Raw genomic sequence first — 13377 nt, forward strand, 5'->3', positions numbered from 1 at the left:
AACAGTGATGTTGCTTATAGCAGCCAATCAGATTTACTAACTGTTGTAATCTAATTACTGATTGGTTGGCCTGGGCAACATCACCAGTACAAAGCGTGTTAAATATACACCTTGGACTCATAGTGATTGGCTTACAGCAATTGTGGCAGAAAAGCTTTTGGATTGAGTAATAAGAGATGACAATGGAATACATTTTAAATCACAATACTACGAGTTGTGAGAACAAGGTTTTTATGCGTCATAGATCTTGCCAGACTCTAGAGGTGAACAGTCTGGGATGGTAGTGGGTGTGATCTACTTTGACTTTACTAAAGCATTTGATACGGTTATGCACTAAATGGAACTGTGTGTTGGGTTCCGAAATTGAAAAGCATTTTTGTGTATAACAGATGCAACTCTAGGCAGGGTCAGTTAGTGGCTTCTAAAGCAAATACAGGTAAGGCCTCACCTTGAGTATGCAGTGTAGTTTTCAGGCCCAGTCTTTAGGAAGGATATTAATGAGCTGATGATTGGGTAGAGACGTGAAACTAAACTGGTAGTAGGGATGGAAGAATTAAATTGTGAACAGAGGTGGGCCAAGGCCGGCACTTCACCCCCACCGCTGCTTAATGCTTTTTTAAGTCTTTTTGATAACTTCTTGAAGAAGCATAATATCCAAGTGATCACAAGATCACTTCATCTCCCCTATTTCATGATTATTTTTGCAGTCACAAAAATCTCTGCTGTTCGTTGTGGGCTCCAGCTGTTAGGCCCCAACAACAGTACCCCCATTAGGAAAAATATAAAATAAAGGTAGAGGGCCCTTAACAGTCTCTATACATTTGACTTGATTCTCTTTTTTAAAATTATTGTCTTTTTTTGTTAAAGGGATGAAGGAGGGCCTGAAGAAATAGAAGATTTAAATGCTGTTAAACCTGAAGGATGGCTAGACAACGAGCCTCACTTTATTCTGGATATGAATGCAGAGAAGCCAAGTGACTGGTAAATGTTGCTGTTTCTTTTCAGGTTTATTAAATCTGTGTTCAAACAGCATCAAGACTTATCAGCAAACCTTTGAATCTATCCATGCCTCTATACAAGTGAGGTGGTCAGACTCGCCTCAAGCCCTTAAGACCTGCTGCTATACAGACCTAAGTTAATTACACACAGACGAATCAGGCTTCATTTCCTATTCTTGTCAGCTGTGATCAGTGCATTTACTTCCTATGATGGAATACTAATTGTATTTGAAGCAGATGATTTCCTAGCAGCACTGACACCACTTTAAATATTCAGTTAAGCTGCTTCAACCTCTTAAAGGACCAGGGTCGGACTGGGTGGTGAAGGGCCCACCGGGGCCCGCGCCCATAGCCTCCCCCCCCCAGGGGCCCCCCTAACCCCCCTCGCAGGGGGTGGGAGCAGTCGGGCAGGGGGAGCGCCGCAAAGGTCGGGTTTAAACAAAGCTCAACTTAGTATGTTCAGTAAAACTTGAGATAATACAAGTTTGCTTCTCCAGTGGATGACAAAGCAAGTGTTGGACTGGGATGCCAGGGGATCACCAGAAAATTAGACCATAGGCCCACCCTTCAACTGTTTTTCCTCCTTTCCTCGGTCAACTCTATATTCGCCTAGTCTATTTTCTTTACATGTAGCATTTTTGTTCACATAGAATATATGAATGACTATGAAACAAGCCAAATAGTTATAAGACAGAGGGCACACTGACTCCTGGGCCCAGCGGGAGTTTTCCTGGTATGCTAAAGTCCGACACTGGACAAAGCACCTGAAAATGTCTTGCCATCCGTTGTTATTGGGAAAAACTATCAAGACCTGGGGAATGTTAGCTAGACTTTAGTTGCCTGATATCACTTGACAATAGGTGATATCTCTGTAAGGGGAAGACTGGCAGATTAACCTTTTGAGTTTAATCAGAATATAAGGTAACCCTGCTTCTGTAACCTTTGCTGTTTGTAGGAATGCTAATATGGATGGAGAGTGGGAAGCCCCCTACATTCCCAATGCCAATTGTGAATCTGCGCCTGGGTGTGGTGTTTGGAAGCGCCCCATGATAAAAAATCCAGATTATAAAGGCAAATGGAAGCCTCCTTTGATTGAAAATCCCAATTACCAGGTAATTAATAATCCTGCATCATATGGAGAATATAATGTTTGAAATGCAAGCAGCTGATTTATTTATTATATTGATGCACAGGCCATTGCTTAGTGTCGCATTGTGAGAGAGAAGCATACAGTCTCTATTAACATTAGTAATAGTAATAAAGAAATTAAGAAGTGCCACTCCAAGACTACATGTAAGGGGTTCCCTCTACCAAAGGGGTAACACTTGTAGTATAAAGAAATCCAGTGAATCAAATATTACAGGACTATGTTATTATGACATATGAACCACTGTTATTTCCAGAATTATGTGCCCATAACAGTGCAGTAATGTGCAATTTCACTGGTGACACAGGTCATCTATCTGCAGTCCTAAAAATACTTTACTGTGTTGCAAAGTACTTCAGCGCTACTACTTGTTTTTATCTCCAGGGTATCTGGAAGCCTCGGAAAATCAAAAATTCACATTATTTTGAGGACCTTAATCCATTTAAAATGACACCCTTCAGTGCTGTTGGCTTGGAGCTGTGGTCAATGACTTCTGACATTTATTTTGACAACTTTATCATCTGCTCTGACAAAGAAGTGGCTGATCGCTGGGCCTCTGACAGCTGGGGCCTGAAGAAACTGGTAGCTAGTGCCAATGAGGTAGGTTAAATAGAAGATTAAATAGATTGTTCTAAAATAACAGCTCCTGGAAGAATTTCTTGGCACACTAAATCTGCTTGCGAGGTAAATACATCAGCGGTCAGTGTCGGACTGGGGGGCCTAACAGAAAAACTTTGGCCCACTCTCTATACTTTATAAGATTAGAATATGCAAGAGCCATGAATATTCTTATACTGCATTTGTTTACTAAAAGGCATTGTCACCCTTAGCTGCTAAGTGCATTAAAGTCAAATGAATTTAATGGTTCAAATTTGGTTTGAATGAACCACAATATTTGGTCAAATCCTGCTAAAAGAGCTAACTCTGAGCTGGTGCTTCCTAACAACTGAAGCAGCCCAGAAAGTGAGAGGTTTTACTATATTGGATTGACTGGTGAGAAAGGGGGGGGGGGGTAAGTAGATATGAAAGTGTTTTTGTGTATATTTGTGGATGCTTGTTTGTGTGCCTTTGTTTAAAGAATTACTTTGTATGTCTTTGCATTTTTTTGTTTGTTTATTGTGTGTTTCCGGGTGTGTGTTTGTGTATGCAAACTTTACCTTGCAGCTTAGTCTATCATTTTTGCAACCATACCAAATCAAAAGCAACCTTAATGCTACTGCCACACAGGGCTGGTCCTCTGCCTGCATATTAAGTCTGTATATTCCACTGTAGGAAAAGCAATAGTTAAATGTTTTACTATACATATATTAAAGTTTTGATGTTCAAATTTTTTACTGCAAAATCTTTGGAATGTTGTTGTTGATTTGAGAAGCACTTTATTAAATAATGCAGTTTTATTCTTATCTCAGCCGAGTATGTTGAGCCAGCTGCTGAGTGCTGCCGAGGAGAGGCCTTGGCTCTGGGTTCTGTACATCCTAACAGCTGCTCTGCCTGTGGGCCTTCTTGTGCTGTTCTGTTGGCCCAGAAAGGTAAGGCCATAGACCACTGTATCATTATCTGTCTCACTGTAAAGTAACTCTGCAAAATACTGTTTACACTGTAAGTAACGGTGCATGTACTGAAGCATGTATTTGGCTGCAAATGTATTAGAGGCATTGTCATTGCATTATTGCTATTTCTTTATTATCTCTTTCCATATTGTGCCTATTTTTACTTCATCACTTCCATTTTGTCCACAAACCTAAGTGCAGCAATGCCATTTCTTTTTTTAGTAGAGATTTCCTTTTCATTTACAGCTACATTGGTTTTGTTGATCTGTCCTTGCATTCAGTGGGTGTTTGGTTGACTGTACCAAAAAGCAATATTTATTGAGGTCTAACTTTCCTAATACTAGGTTGTGACCAGCATAACAGCACAACACCCATAAGTAGCACAGGATGGGCTGGTCTGAAAAGCCCCTAGAACACCCATCAGATGTGGGCTATGCCTATTTATCTATTCCTCTTAAAGGAACAGTAACACCAAAAAATGAATTAAAAGCAATATAAAAAAATATACTGTATATTATATACTGTTGTCCTGCACTGGTAAAAGATGTGTGTTTGCTTCAGAAACCCTACTATAGTTTATATAAATAAGCACCTGTGTAGCCATTGGGGGACGCCATTCAAGCTGGAAAAATGCACAGGTTACATAGCAGATAACAGATAAGGCTGGTTAAACACCATTGTATTCTGTATTCTGTTATCTGCTATGTAACCTGTGCCTTTTCTACTTTTTTCCAGCTTGAATGGCTGCCCCCATGGCTACACAACAGCTTTGTTTATATAAACTATAGTAGAGTTTCTGTAGCAAACACACAACTTTTACCAGTGCAGGGCAATAGTACATTATATTTTAATTTCTTTAAAACACTTTCATATTTTGGTGTTACCCCTTTAAGGGCAGGAGTGCAGCTGCACACAGAAGAGGGTCCTTTTATTATGGCTCAGCACAGGATTTGGCAAACTTTGGGCAAATGCTTAGTACTTTATTGAACAAAATCCAAATCCTTATTTATGAATGCACTATTATGTGCAAAGTGTGCACATTTCAGATGCAAATCCTTATTGATGCAAACCAAAAGTGAATATTGGAATTTCCTAGTATTCAACCTGCCTTTGGCGCTTCCCTGTGGCACTGTGAGTACAAAGCGAAATAAGTTGCTACATTTTTTTGTGGTGGAACGCATAAACATCTGCTCACTCTTACTTTTCGAGTTCCTATATTTGAGCTTTTCCAGTCTTTTATTCTGTCTTGTTTAACAACAAGCACTTCTGATTAACTGTTTGTGCGATTATGAGAATATATGTGATACACAGGTCTATGCAAAGCCTTACATCTGTTACCTGTAGTGACGCTAAGGGGCCGATTCATTAAAACACGAGTTTGAATCCCGAATGGGAAAAATTTGGATTGGATACAATAATTTCTGAAGATCGCAAATATCACGAAAATAGTTACGAAAAAATCGTATTAGTCACGTTAATATCGTATTGGCGATCCGAAAGTCACAAAATTTTCGTACTGGACGATTGTAAACAGCAGCAAAACCTTTCCGAATTTTTCACGCAAGCGCACTGAAAAGTAATGCAAGTGTGGAAAAATCAGCGAAAATACGCTTGGAGCATTCAAATGAACGCTCCGAGCGTTCGTGTCTTAATAAATCTCCCCCTAATAGTCATTCTTCTATTTGCCAGGCAGACAAAAGTTAGCTGTACTTCTTTAAGTACCGAGAAACCAGTGACTTACAATTTCATAGCGCTAGTGCATATTATTTATTCACATCATGTGATAAAATTAAAGTCTGGTACCTATAATTCATTTAATTTTTCACTGCCTGGGGAAACAAAGTTATGAAAAAGAGTGACACATTATTAAGTGAGACTAATAGTAAAACACTATGCCCTCTAGTGGCAAGAGAGAGTCAGTTTGATCAGAAACACACATCTCATGATTTATGACACAAATACTCCAATTAAATCTTTGCAGAAATGTGGAGTTAGGAGATTCAACAAAATTCAATGAATATTTTACAGATTGTGTAAAATGAAATCTTCAAGGCATTGTGGGAATTGGGGCTTTGTATAGAGGAGAGCTGGCTTCTCATTGCTTCAGTAGTCAGACCCAGCAGTGAGTTCAGAGAACAATTATATTTACGAATAACTTTAAAATCATTGTAATCATTAATTTGTAAATCATGCATATCTCTAAGTTGCTTAGAATTATGGTTTTCTTTTGATAGGCTACATTGAATTAAGGCAGTTGATGGTAGCTACGCTGCATGAATCCATATCCATATGAATCAATGAATCCATATTCAATCCTGTTGGGTTTATTTAATGTTTAAGTGACTTAAGGTATGAAGATCCAAATAACAGAAAAATCCCTTATCTGAAAAATCCCAGGTCCCAAGCATTCCGGATAACCTGTGCTGATACCATTTAGACATACATTCAAGCCTGTTGCACTGTAACAAAAAAGTGGTCTCACATTGTAGGAAGTTAAATAAGCATAAAGGTATGGGATATCGACACCAGCACATTAGGGAATTATAACAGGGGTCCCATGCGTTAATATTGTATAAGTTCCAGAACATTACCTCTTGCACCATGTAAAGCAGTATACATATAAATTCCAAATCTTGCTGCAGTGTATTTCTAGAGCCACAAGCTGTATCAGCAACCCAGATTCTCCATGGAGGCTGTCTGACTGCTGATCACAGGACATTTATTTGAAACTGGTCCCTGATGGGGACTCCATACTTGCTCAAGTTGTCAGGCATTAAAGAGATACTGACACCAGAAATGAAACCATTTTTACATCTATCATAACATTGTGTTTGCATGCTATTTATAATTTTGCCATAAAAGTATTTGCCAGATGCTTTTACTTTACCTATCTTATTCCCCATGTTCCTCTTTAAGAAAGCTGCCATATTTATGCGGCAGTAGGCTTTTAGCATTTGAAGCTATAACTGACAGGTAGAGAAGGGACAGTCAGGTTGGCAAAACAGTCATGTATAGGAACTCCAGGTAACAATTGCTTACAAAAGCAGCCCTAGCAGCAAAAAATGATCAACATGACCTATAGGTAACTTTTTTTTATGTACATTCATATTTTAAATATTTTTTTGTCAGTATTACTTTAAAACTGAAATTCAGTAGTTAGATTCCCCGCTAAAAACCCTCCCCCCCTGGGGAATGTGGGGGTCTGTTGTATGGTAGTTAAATCACTGCTAAAATTGACCAAACTGACTCACGATTATATTTATGTTTAGCCAGCTCTTATAGCACTAGTGTCCGTAGTTTGATCCTGCTTCTGGATGTTCTCCCTGTGTCTGCATGATGTTCCCCCAAGTGATGTTTCCTGCCGCACGTCAAAACATGTAGACAGGTTCATTGATTTCTAATGATTTTTTGCAGAAAATGGAAGAAGAGGAAGAAGACTTTGATTTTAAACTGAGTGATTTATGTGACGAAAGCTACTTAGAGCTACAATCAAATGCAAAGGAAGAGGCTGATGGTGGCAAAGCGTCTGGTGAGCTAGCAAGAAGGATAAAGCACAGGGAAGCAGTGTAGGGGTTAAAATTGTGTTTCCCAAGGTTTAGATGTTCCCTGTCTCACCCTCATTTTAATTTAAACAAATTCCAAAAATATTCCAAGTTATCTTCAGTTTGTTTAATATAAAAAGGTTTCATTTTATACCGTTTGACTGATGTAGTACCATAGTGCATACTTGCCCCTCGCCTAACTGAATCCATATTTTACATTTATGGTTGTTCCCTTTTGAATTATTGATTTGGCTGATCACTCTCTCATCACCCCGAAGTGAATGACCAAAGTTGTTCACCTATTTCAAAGTGTGCAGGGGGACATCTGCCACTCGTTTGCTGACAGTCAGGAGAGTGTTGTTTATTCGGAAAAAATTCTTTAGTTGATCTATGATAAATACCTGTAAGTCCAATAACTTGTATCCTATTCTTTCTGGTTGTGGATTTCGGGGATTGTAATACATTTTCCCGTATTTTAACATTTTTTTTTGATCCCCTATAAAAACATAAAATGGGGGTTCTATAATAAACATGAAAAAAAATCTAAACTTATTTTGTTGTGGCAGAAAATGAGGAATATGAAAGAAGTGAGGAAGAGGGTGATGAGGAAGAGGAAGTCAGTCTAGAAGAAGAGGAGGGTGCTGCAGCAAACCAGTCTTCGTCAGATGATGAGGTATGTTCTAGAGCACTGGTACACACACACATGCACACACACACACTTCAGCCAAAAATTACCATGTGTGACAGACCTGAATGGGATTCAATATAGGCCCTGGTATTTCAAGTAGACAGAGGCCTTCACAGGCCCAATAAATAAATGGCTTCTTATAGCAGCCCCTCTGGCATTTTCCAGAACCCACAGATTGCCAGTCTGAGCCTGGGTGTGACAAGGCCCTTAGCCAGTTCCTTAGTACAGTAAGACTCCCATGTGCAGCCTTGTCTCTTGTCTTCATTTTCAGTGTAGTCAGCAGTAATTCATTTACTTATATTATTAGTAGATGGGGCTGTTTGCTGAAATGCCTACCTAACTTTTCACTGATGCAGAAGAAGACAACAAAATGCATCTGAAGGGACAAGCCCCTTGATAAGGTTTTGTGCTCTGAGTACTAATAGCAGCGACCCTGTTATGTCTCACTTGTTAATAATGATCCCAACCTTTTCTAAACCTGTCTCATATATTTGCCAGAACTAAACGGCTTCCACAGGAAAAACCCTTTCCAAACCTAAAGATAGAACAATCATTCTCAAGCGATGTCAACTGGTGAATAAGGAAGCATGGAGTTTATTGTATGGTGCCTTTATATATGTTAGTTAGTTGGTGGAACAAGTAGCTCAGAGTATTCACATAACCCAGAGTAATCGACCTCCTGCATGCAGATAATGAATGGCTAAAGCCTACAGATTCTGAGCATGCATCCCCATCAGTATCCCCTGCTGCAACTTCAATTGAATAGGTTTATGCAGTGTTAGCCATAGATTCCATGTTCATTATACAGTATGTGGCTTTCCATTAGCCGGTGACTTCTGCTTTTCTTCTGAGCAGTTTTGAGAACAGGTGATTATAATCAGTATTTTTTTTTAAAAAGAGAAGGAAAGGTAAAAACTAAGTAAGCTTTATCTGAAAGGTCTATGTAAATACCGCCATAAGCACTCACAGTAATGCTCTACAGTCCTCTATCAAAAGAAACACTGGATTTTTTGTCTCCTTTTTTGTAAACATGTTCTTAGGGTATCTGACTTCTTCTCTTAGAAAAATACTTCATTCCTGGGCCAGGGTCTGCACAATTCTCTCCCCTCTTCTGCTCCCCCCTCCCATAAGAATTTATAAAACTCACTCCCCCAACCTTAGGAATGTGTGATATGAGCTAAAACTTGACTGCAAGCAGGAAGCTATGAAGACCAAGCTAAAATGGCAGCTGCAATCATAACCAAACAGAGAAATCTGCTAGTGCTTTCTGCAGAATACATATAGCATACTATGTGGCAAATCTATTGGCAGTAAAAGGCCAAAATGACTTTCCTTCTCCTTTAAATCGATAATGATACACTTTTGAATGAGATGTCTGTAATCTGCCCAACTACATGCTGCTATTATGGAGGAGGAATAGAGAAGCATAGGAGAGCAGTGGTAGGAGAGGAGGACAAATATGTGTGCTTGCATATCCAGACATATCTATTTCCTGGCTCTGGATTAACCCTGTTAAATGAGAAATTACTCGTATTTATTCTGCAGATGAAGGAATCTGATGAAAGTTCAGAAGGAGCGAAGAAGACTCTCCGCAAAAGACGAGTACGAAAAGATTAGCCCCTCCATATCCCTCATGGGCTTATATTTTAATATACAGATCTCCCTGATGTTTTCCAGTGGCTTCAACTCAAAGCCCTTTTTATACCTGATATCTTATGCACCCCTCGAACCAGCTTCTTCCACCTGTCTGGCCATGCACCATATTATCTGGGATTTGCAACTGGATGGCTACAAATCAAAAGAACAATATTATATAGATATCATTACACTTATCCATTTGCCTGCAACTCGATCAAATGCTCTGGACGTTTCAGTTTACTTACAAAGGCAGGCCAGCTATTTATATAATTATATATATATAGATAGGCATATTTTGTATAAATTAAAAATTAATATATATTCGTGAATATATATATTATGAAACTGCCTGTTTATATTGCACTAACCGGGCTGCCAGTTTTTGGAGTCTCCAGTTGTTTGCGAGTGACTGTGAGTATTCTGGGGAAAAAACCATGAATATTTAAACATGTTTGTGTCATTGCATACAATCCATCTGCTTGTTTTAACCTCAAATCTGCCAGGCCATATGATGTGGCCATGTAACGCACAATTGCACCCAGTCACATCACTGGTATTCTCTTTCTCTTCTCCTTTGGTGACTTAGCTGGCTTTTGTTTGGCTGCACCGATGCTCAGATGTCTGAACAGTACCACCCTTTTTCTTTTATATGTTGCAAGAAGGATGCTATGAATCTTTGCTTTTCTAGAAAGGTATGGAAAGGTTGGACGGGGTCTGTAGCCAGGGCCTGCCTTTGGGGCAAACATCGGGCACCATTTCACATTTTAACACATCTCTTTGCACTTGGTTTGAGGGCACCCTGTATTTAAAGGGGTAGTTAACTTTAAAAATGTTATAGAATGGCTAAATTTAAACAACTTTTCATTTGGTCTTCATTTGTTTTATTTTTTATAGTTTTTTCATTATTTGTCTTCTTCTTTTGTCTCTTTCCAGCTTTCAAACTGGTCAGCTTCACTGACCCCAGCAGCCAAAAGACTATTGCTCTGTAAGGGTGAATACACACAGAGCTACTAGTAGCAGCTACTTTTTAATTGCTACTAAACTCCAGAAAATACCCTGCTGTAGACAATACTAAGAATTCCCTCTGCAAAAACACACATAGAAACAATTATCAGTAAATGTTCAGCATTGTCTATTTTAGTAGCCCTAACAAGTAGCTTCTACTAGTAGCCCCGTGTGTCTTCACCCTAAGGCTACAATTGTATTGTTATATTTACTTTTTATTACTTATCTTTCTATTCAGCCCCTTTACTATTTAATATAAGTCACTCTCTCAAATCACTCCCTGGTTACTAAGGGCTCTGGCACACGGGGAGATTAGTCGCCCGCGACAGATCTCCCTTTTTGCGGGTGACTAATCTCCCAGAATTGCCATCCCACTAAAGAAAATGTAAATCGCCGGTGGGATGGCATACGCGGCGCAAGTTTCCTCTCAAGGCAACTTCTGTGATTTCGTTGAAATTGCGGCGCCGTGTATGCCATCCCCACCGGTGATTTACATTTTCTTTAGTGGGATGGCAATTCGGGGATATTAGTCGCCCGTGAAAAGGGAGATATGTTGCGGCCAACTAATCTCCCCGTGTGCCAGAGCCCTAAAGTGAACTGGACCCTAGCAACAAGATAACTGCTGAAATTTCAAATTAGAGAGCAGCGGCATAAAAAGTAAAATAGTTAAAAAAAACTTCCAATAATAAAAATGAAGACCAATTGCAAATTGTCTCAGAATAGTACCCTACATCATACTAAAAGTTAATTTAAAGGTAAACAACACATTTAAGGCATAGAGGCTGCAAAAGGAAAATTGTACTTCTCTTGGCTGGCAGTCATCCCATGTCCATATGTACCTGGAAAGGAAACTGATGCTCCAATTCAGGCTGCTTCACCCTGACGTTTGTAATTTTTAGGGTGAGGGGAAGCAAGGTGAGGTGGGGATGGTGCTAGATGGAGATAGATCAGCAGACATTGAGCTGGAAGGCACAGTAGGGAGATGGGAGGTTCATCTGACTTGCATGAATTAGATGGGAAACATGCTAAGTATCATTGAAATAACATTTTCACAGACCACCCGAGGATATATCCACTGTTCAGTTTTCTTATATTAGATATTTTGAGTTCTTCTCTGGCACACTGTCTGTTCAGCCTTGACTAATAACAGCCCTTGGTGTTACTGCACTAGAACTCTCAGCAGCTAAGCCTTTCCTGCTTGGGACTAGTGGCCATGGCAGTGGATTACCAGCTGGAGAAGCACAGGTTATAGTGCCTTGTAATAAGGATTTTCCAGTCATCTGGTGTAGAAGTATATTTCTGAGCAATCAGCTGCTCTGTATTTCATGAATAATACACAAATGTACTTTGTTCACTTACCCGCTGGGCCCTACAAGGCTACATGGACACTAGTGTAAGTCAGAGGCCCATAGCTTTGGATATTTCCAGGGCCAATACTGAATTAAATTATTGTGTTGTTACTCCTTCAGATGCTGCCAGAGACGTCTATGTGTATAGTATAAAGGTTTTGATTTAATTGTACAAATCCCCTGTGCAGCTTGCTTCCTAGCCTGTCAACACCCAGCTGCTAATTCTCTCCTTGGTGCTGCATGATTCAGTCCAACTGATACAACACAAGCCGATGGTTTTCTATTTTCCTTTGGCAAATGTTACATTGCAGAAAACTGTTTTTGGAGACTTTTTTAATGTTCAAAACCAGCATGTTTCTTAAAAAAAAATGTACATTGTCAATAAATTAAAAATATTTATTACAGATCTTTTGTTGGCCTCTAATTATGCACTTTAGTTGTCTTTTTTTCCCCTCTTGGCAATAAGGCAAGTTATCTTCTCTGTGACTTCCAGCAGGCAACATTGCTCAGCAGCAGAATCATCAAACCCCATCCCTGAGTAACTGTTACACTTTATACATTTTTAGGTTTTATTTAGACCCAGGCTCTTACAGGAAGGTAGAATGTATATCAAGCACACTATGTAGATACTGGGCCTTAATTGTGAAGAATGAAGCAAAGTACAAACCAAACAGGATAAATCACCTTTTTTTTTTTTTTGCACTTTGTGCTCCAATCTGGCCTAAGGGCACAACATGGGGTGCAAAGACCAGTGTTCTTTCCCATGACTACAGTGTTGCCTTTATACTGCAGAGACAACTGAGCTCTGCATGTTGTGCCCAATTTAGCCCAAAGTGAAGCTTGCAATGTAACCCCACATGTGCAAATACTCGGTGAATGGGTGCTAAGTAGGTGCAAGTTTGTGCCCTTCCACAAATAACTTCCAGCACTTGCACTCACACTTGTACTCACAATTCAATATAAATGTTAGGTGTTAGTTCTGTAGTAGGCTACATTATTAGAAGAAGAGCTGCCAGGACAAAAATTATAGCTGTGGTCTTATTAAAAAACAAATTTATTTGGCCAAATTGTTATATTTGAAGAGCTGCTGTTAATTGTCGGTTTCAGAGTCTTGCTGTACATCACAAATCTAACCTGACAATGGATAGCAAGTAGGCAGAACAACAACTGATTTTCAGTTGCACTGGTTTTCAATGTGCACTGTATGTTCTGCAGTGTCCACTTCCCACTGACACACATCAATTAGATCAAAATAGAACAGCACAGTGGTTACTTTTCAAGGTTAAAGGCCTTTATTGCCTGAAACATTGCTGTAAGTGTGTAATAAAGGCATTTTAGCTTTAAAAGTAGCCATGCTGTTCCAGTTTGATCCAATCTACCCTGAAAAGCTATCTTGGAAAGCACAGATTATGCTAACAGGGTTCTGACTGAAAGGGAGAGTATTGGTTGTGTACGTGCAG

General features: G+C 39.4%; 1 protein-coding gene across 3 annotated transcripts in view; it reads left to right on the top strand.

Moving 5' to 3' along the window:
* The window catches only part of clgn (calmegin), a 32917-nt gene extending 22484 nt beyond the window's left edge, over window positions 1–10433 (top strand). For all 3 annotated transcript variants that reach the window (XM_004911126.4, XM_002932035.5, XM_031895519.1), the window contains 7 exons: window positions 868–981; window positions 1954–2110; window positions 2530–2745; window positions 3555–3674; window positions 7110–7224; window positions 7804–7910; window positions 9471–10433. In XM_004911126.4, coding sequence (XP_004911183.3) covers window positions 868–981; window positions 1954–2110; window positions 2530–2745; window positions 3555–3674; window positions 7110–7224; window positions 7804–7910; window positions 9471–9542 — 901 coding nt within the window. In that variant the 3' untranslated portion in view covers window positions 9543–10433. The remainder of the gene's footprint in view (window positions 1–867; window positions 982–1953; window positions 2111–2529; window positions 2746–3554; window positions 3675–7109; window positions 7225–7803; window positions 7911–9470) is intronic.
* Window positions 10434–13377: the final 2944 nt, after the last annotated feature.

Source organism: Xenopus tropicalis, chromosome 1 (genome assembly GCF_000004195.4).
Source record: "Xenopus tropicalis strain Nigerian chromosome 1, UCB_Xtro_10.0, whole genome shotgun sequence".
Classification (NCBI taxonomy): Eukaryota; Metazoa; Chordata; class Amphibia; order Anura; family Pipidae; genus Xenopus; species Xenopus tropicalis.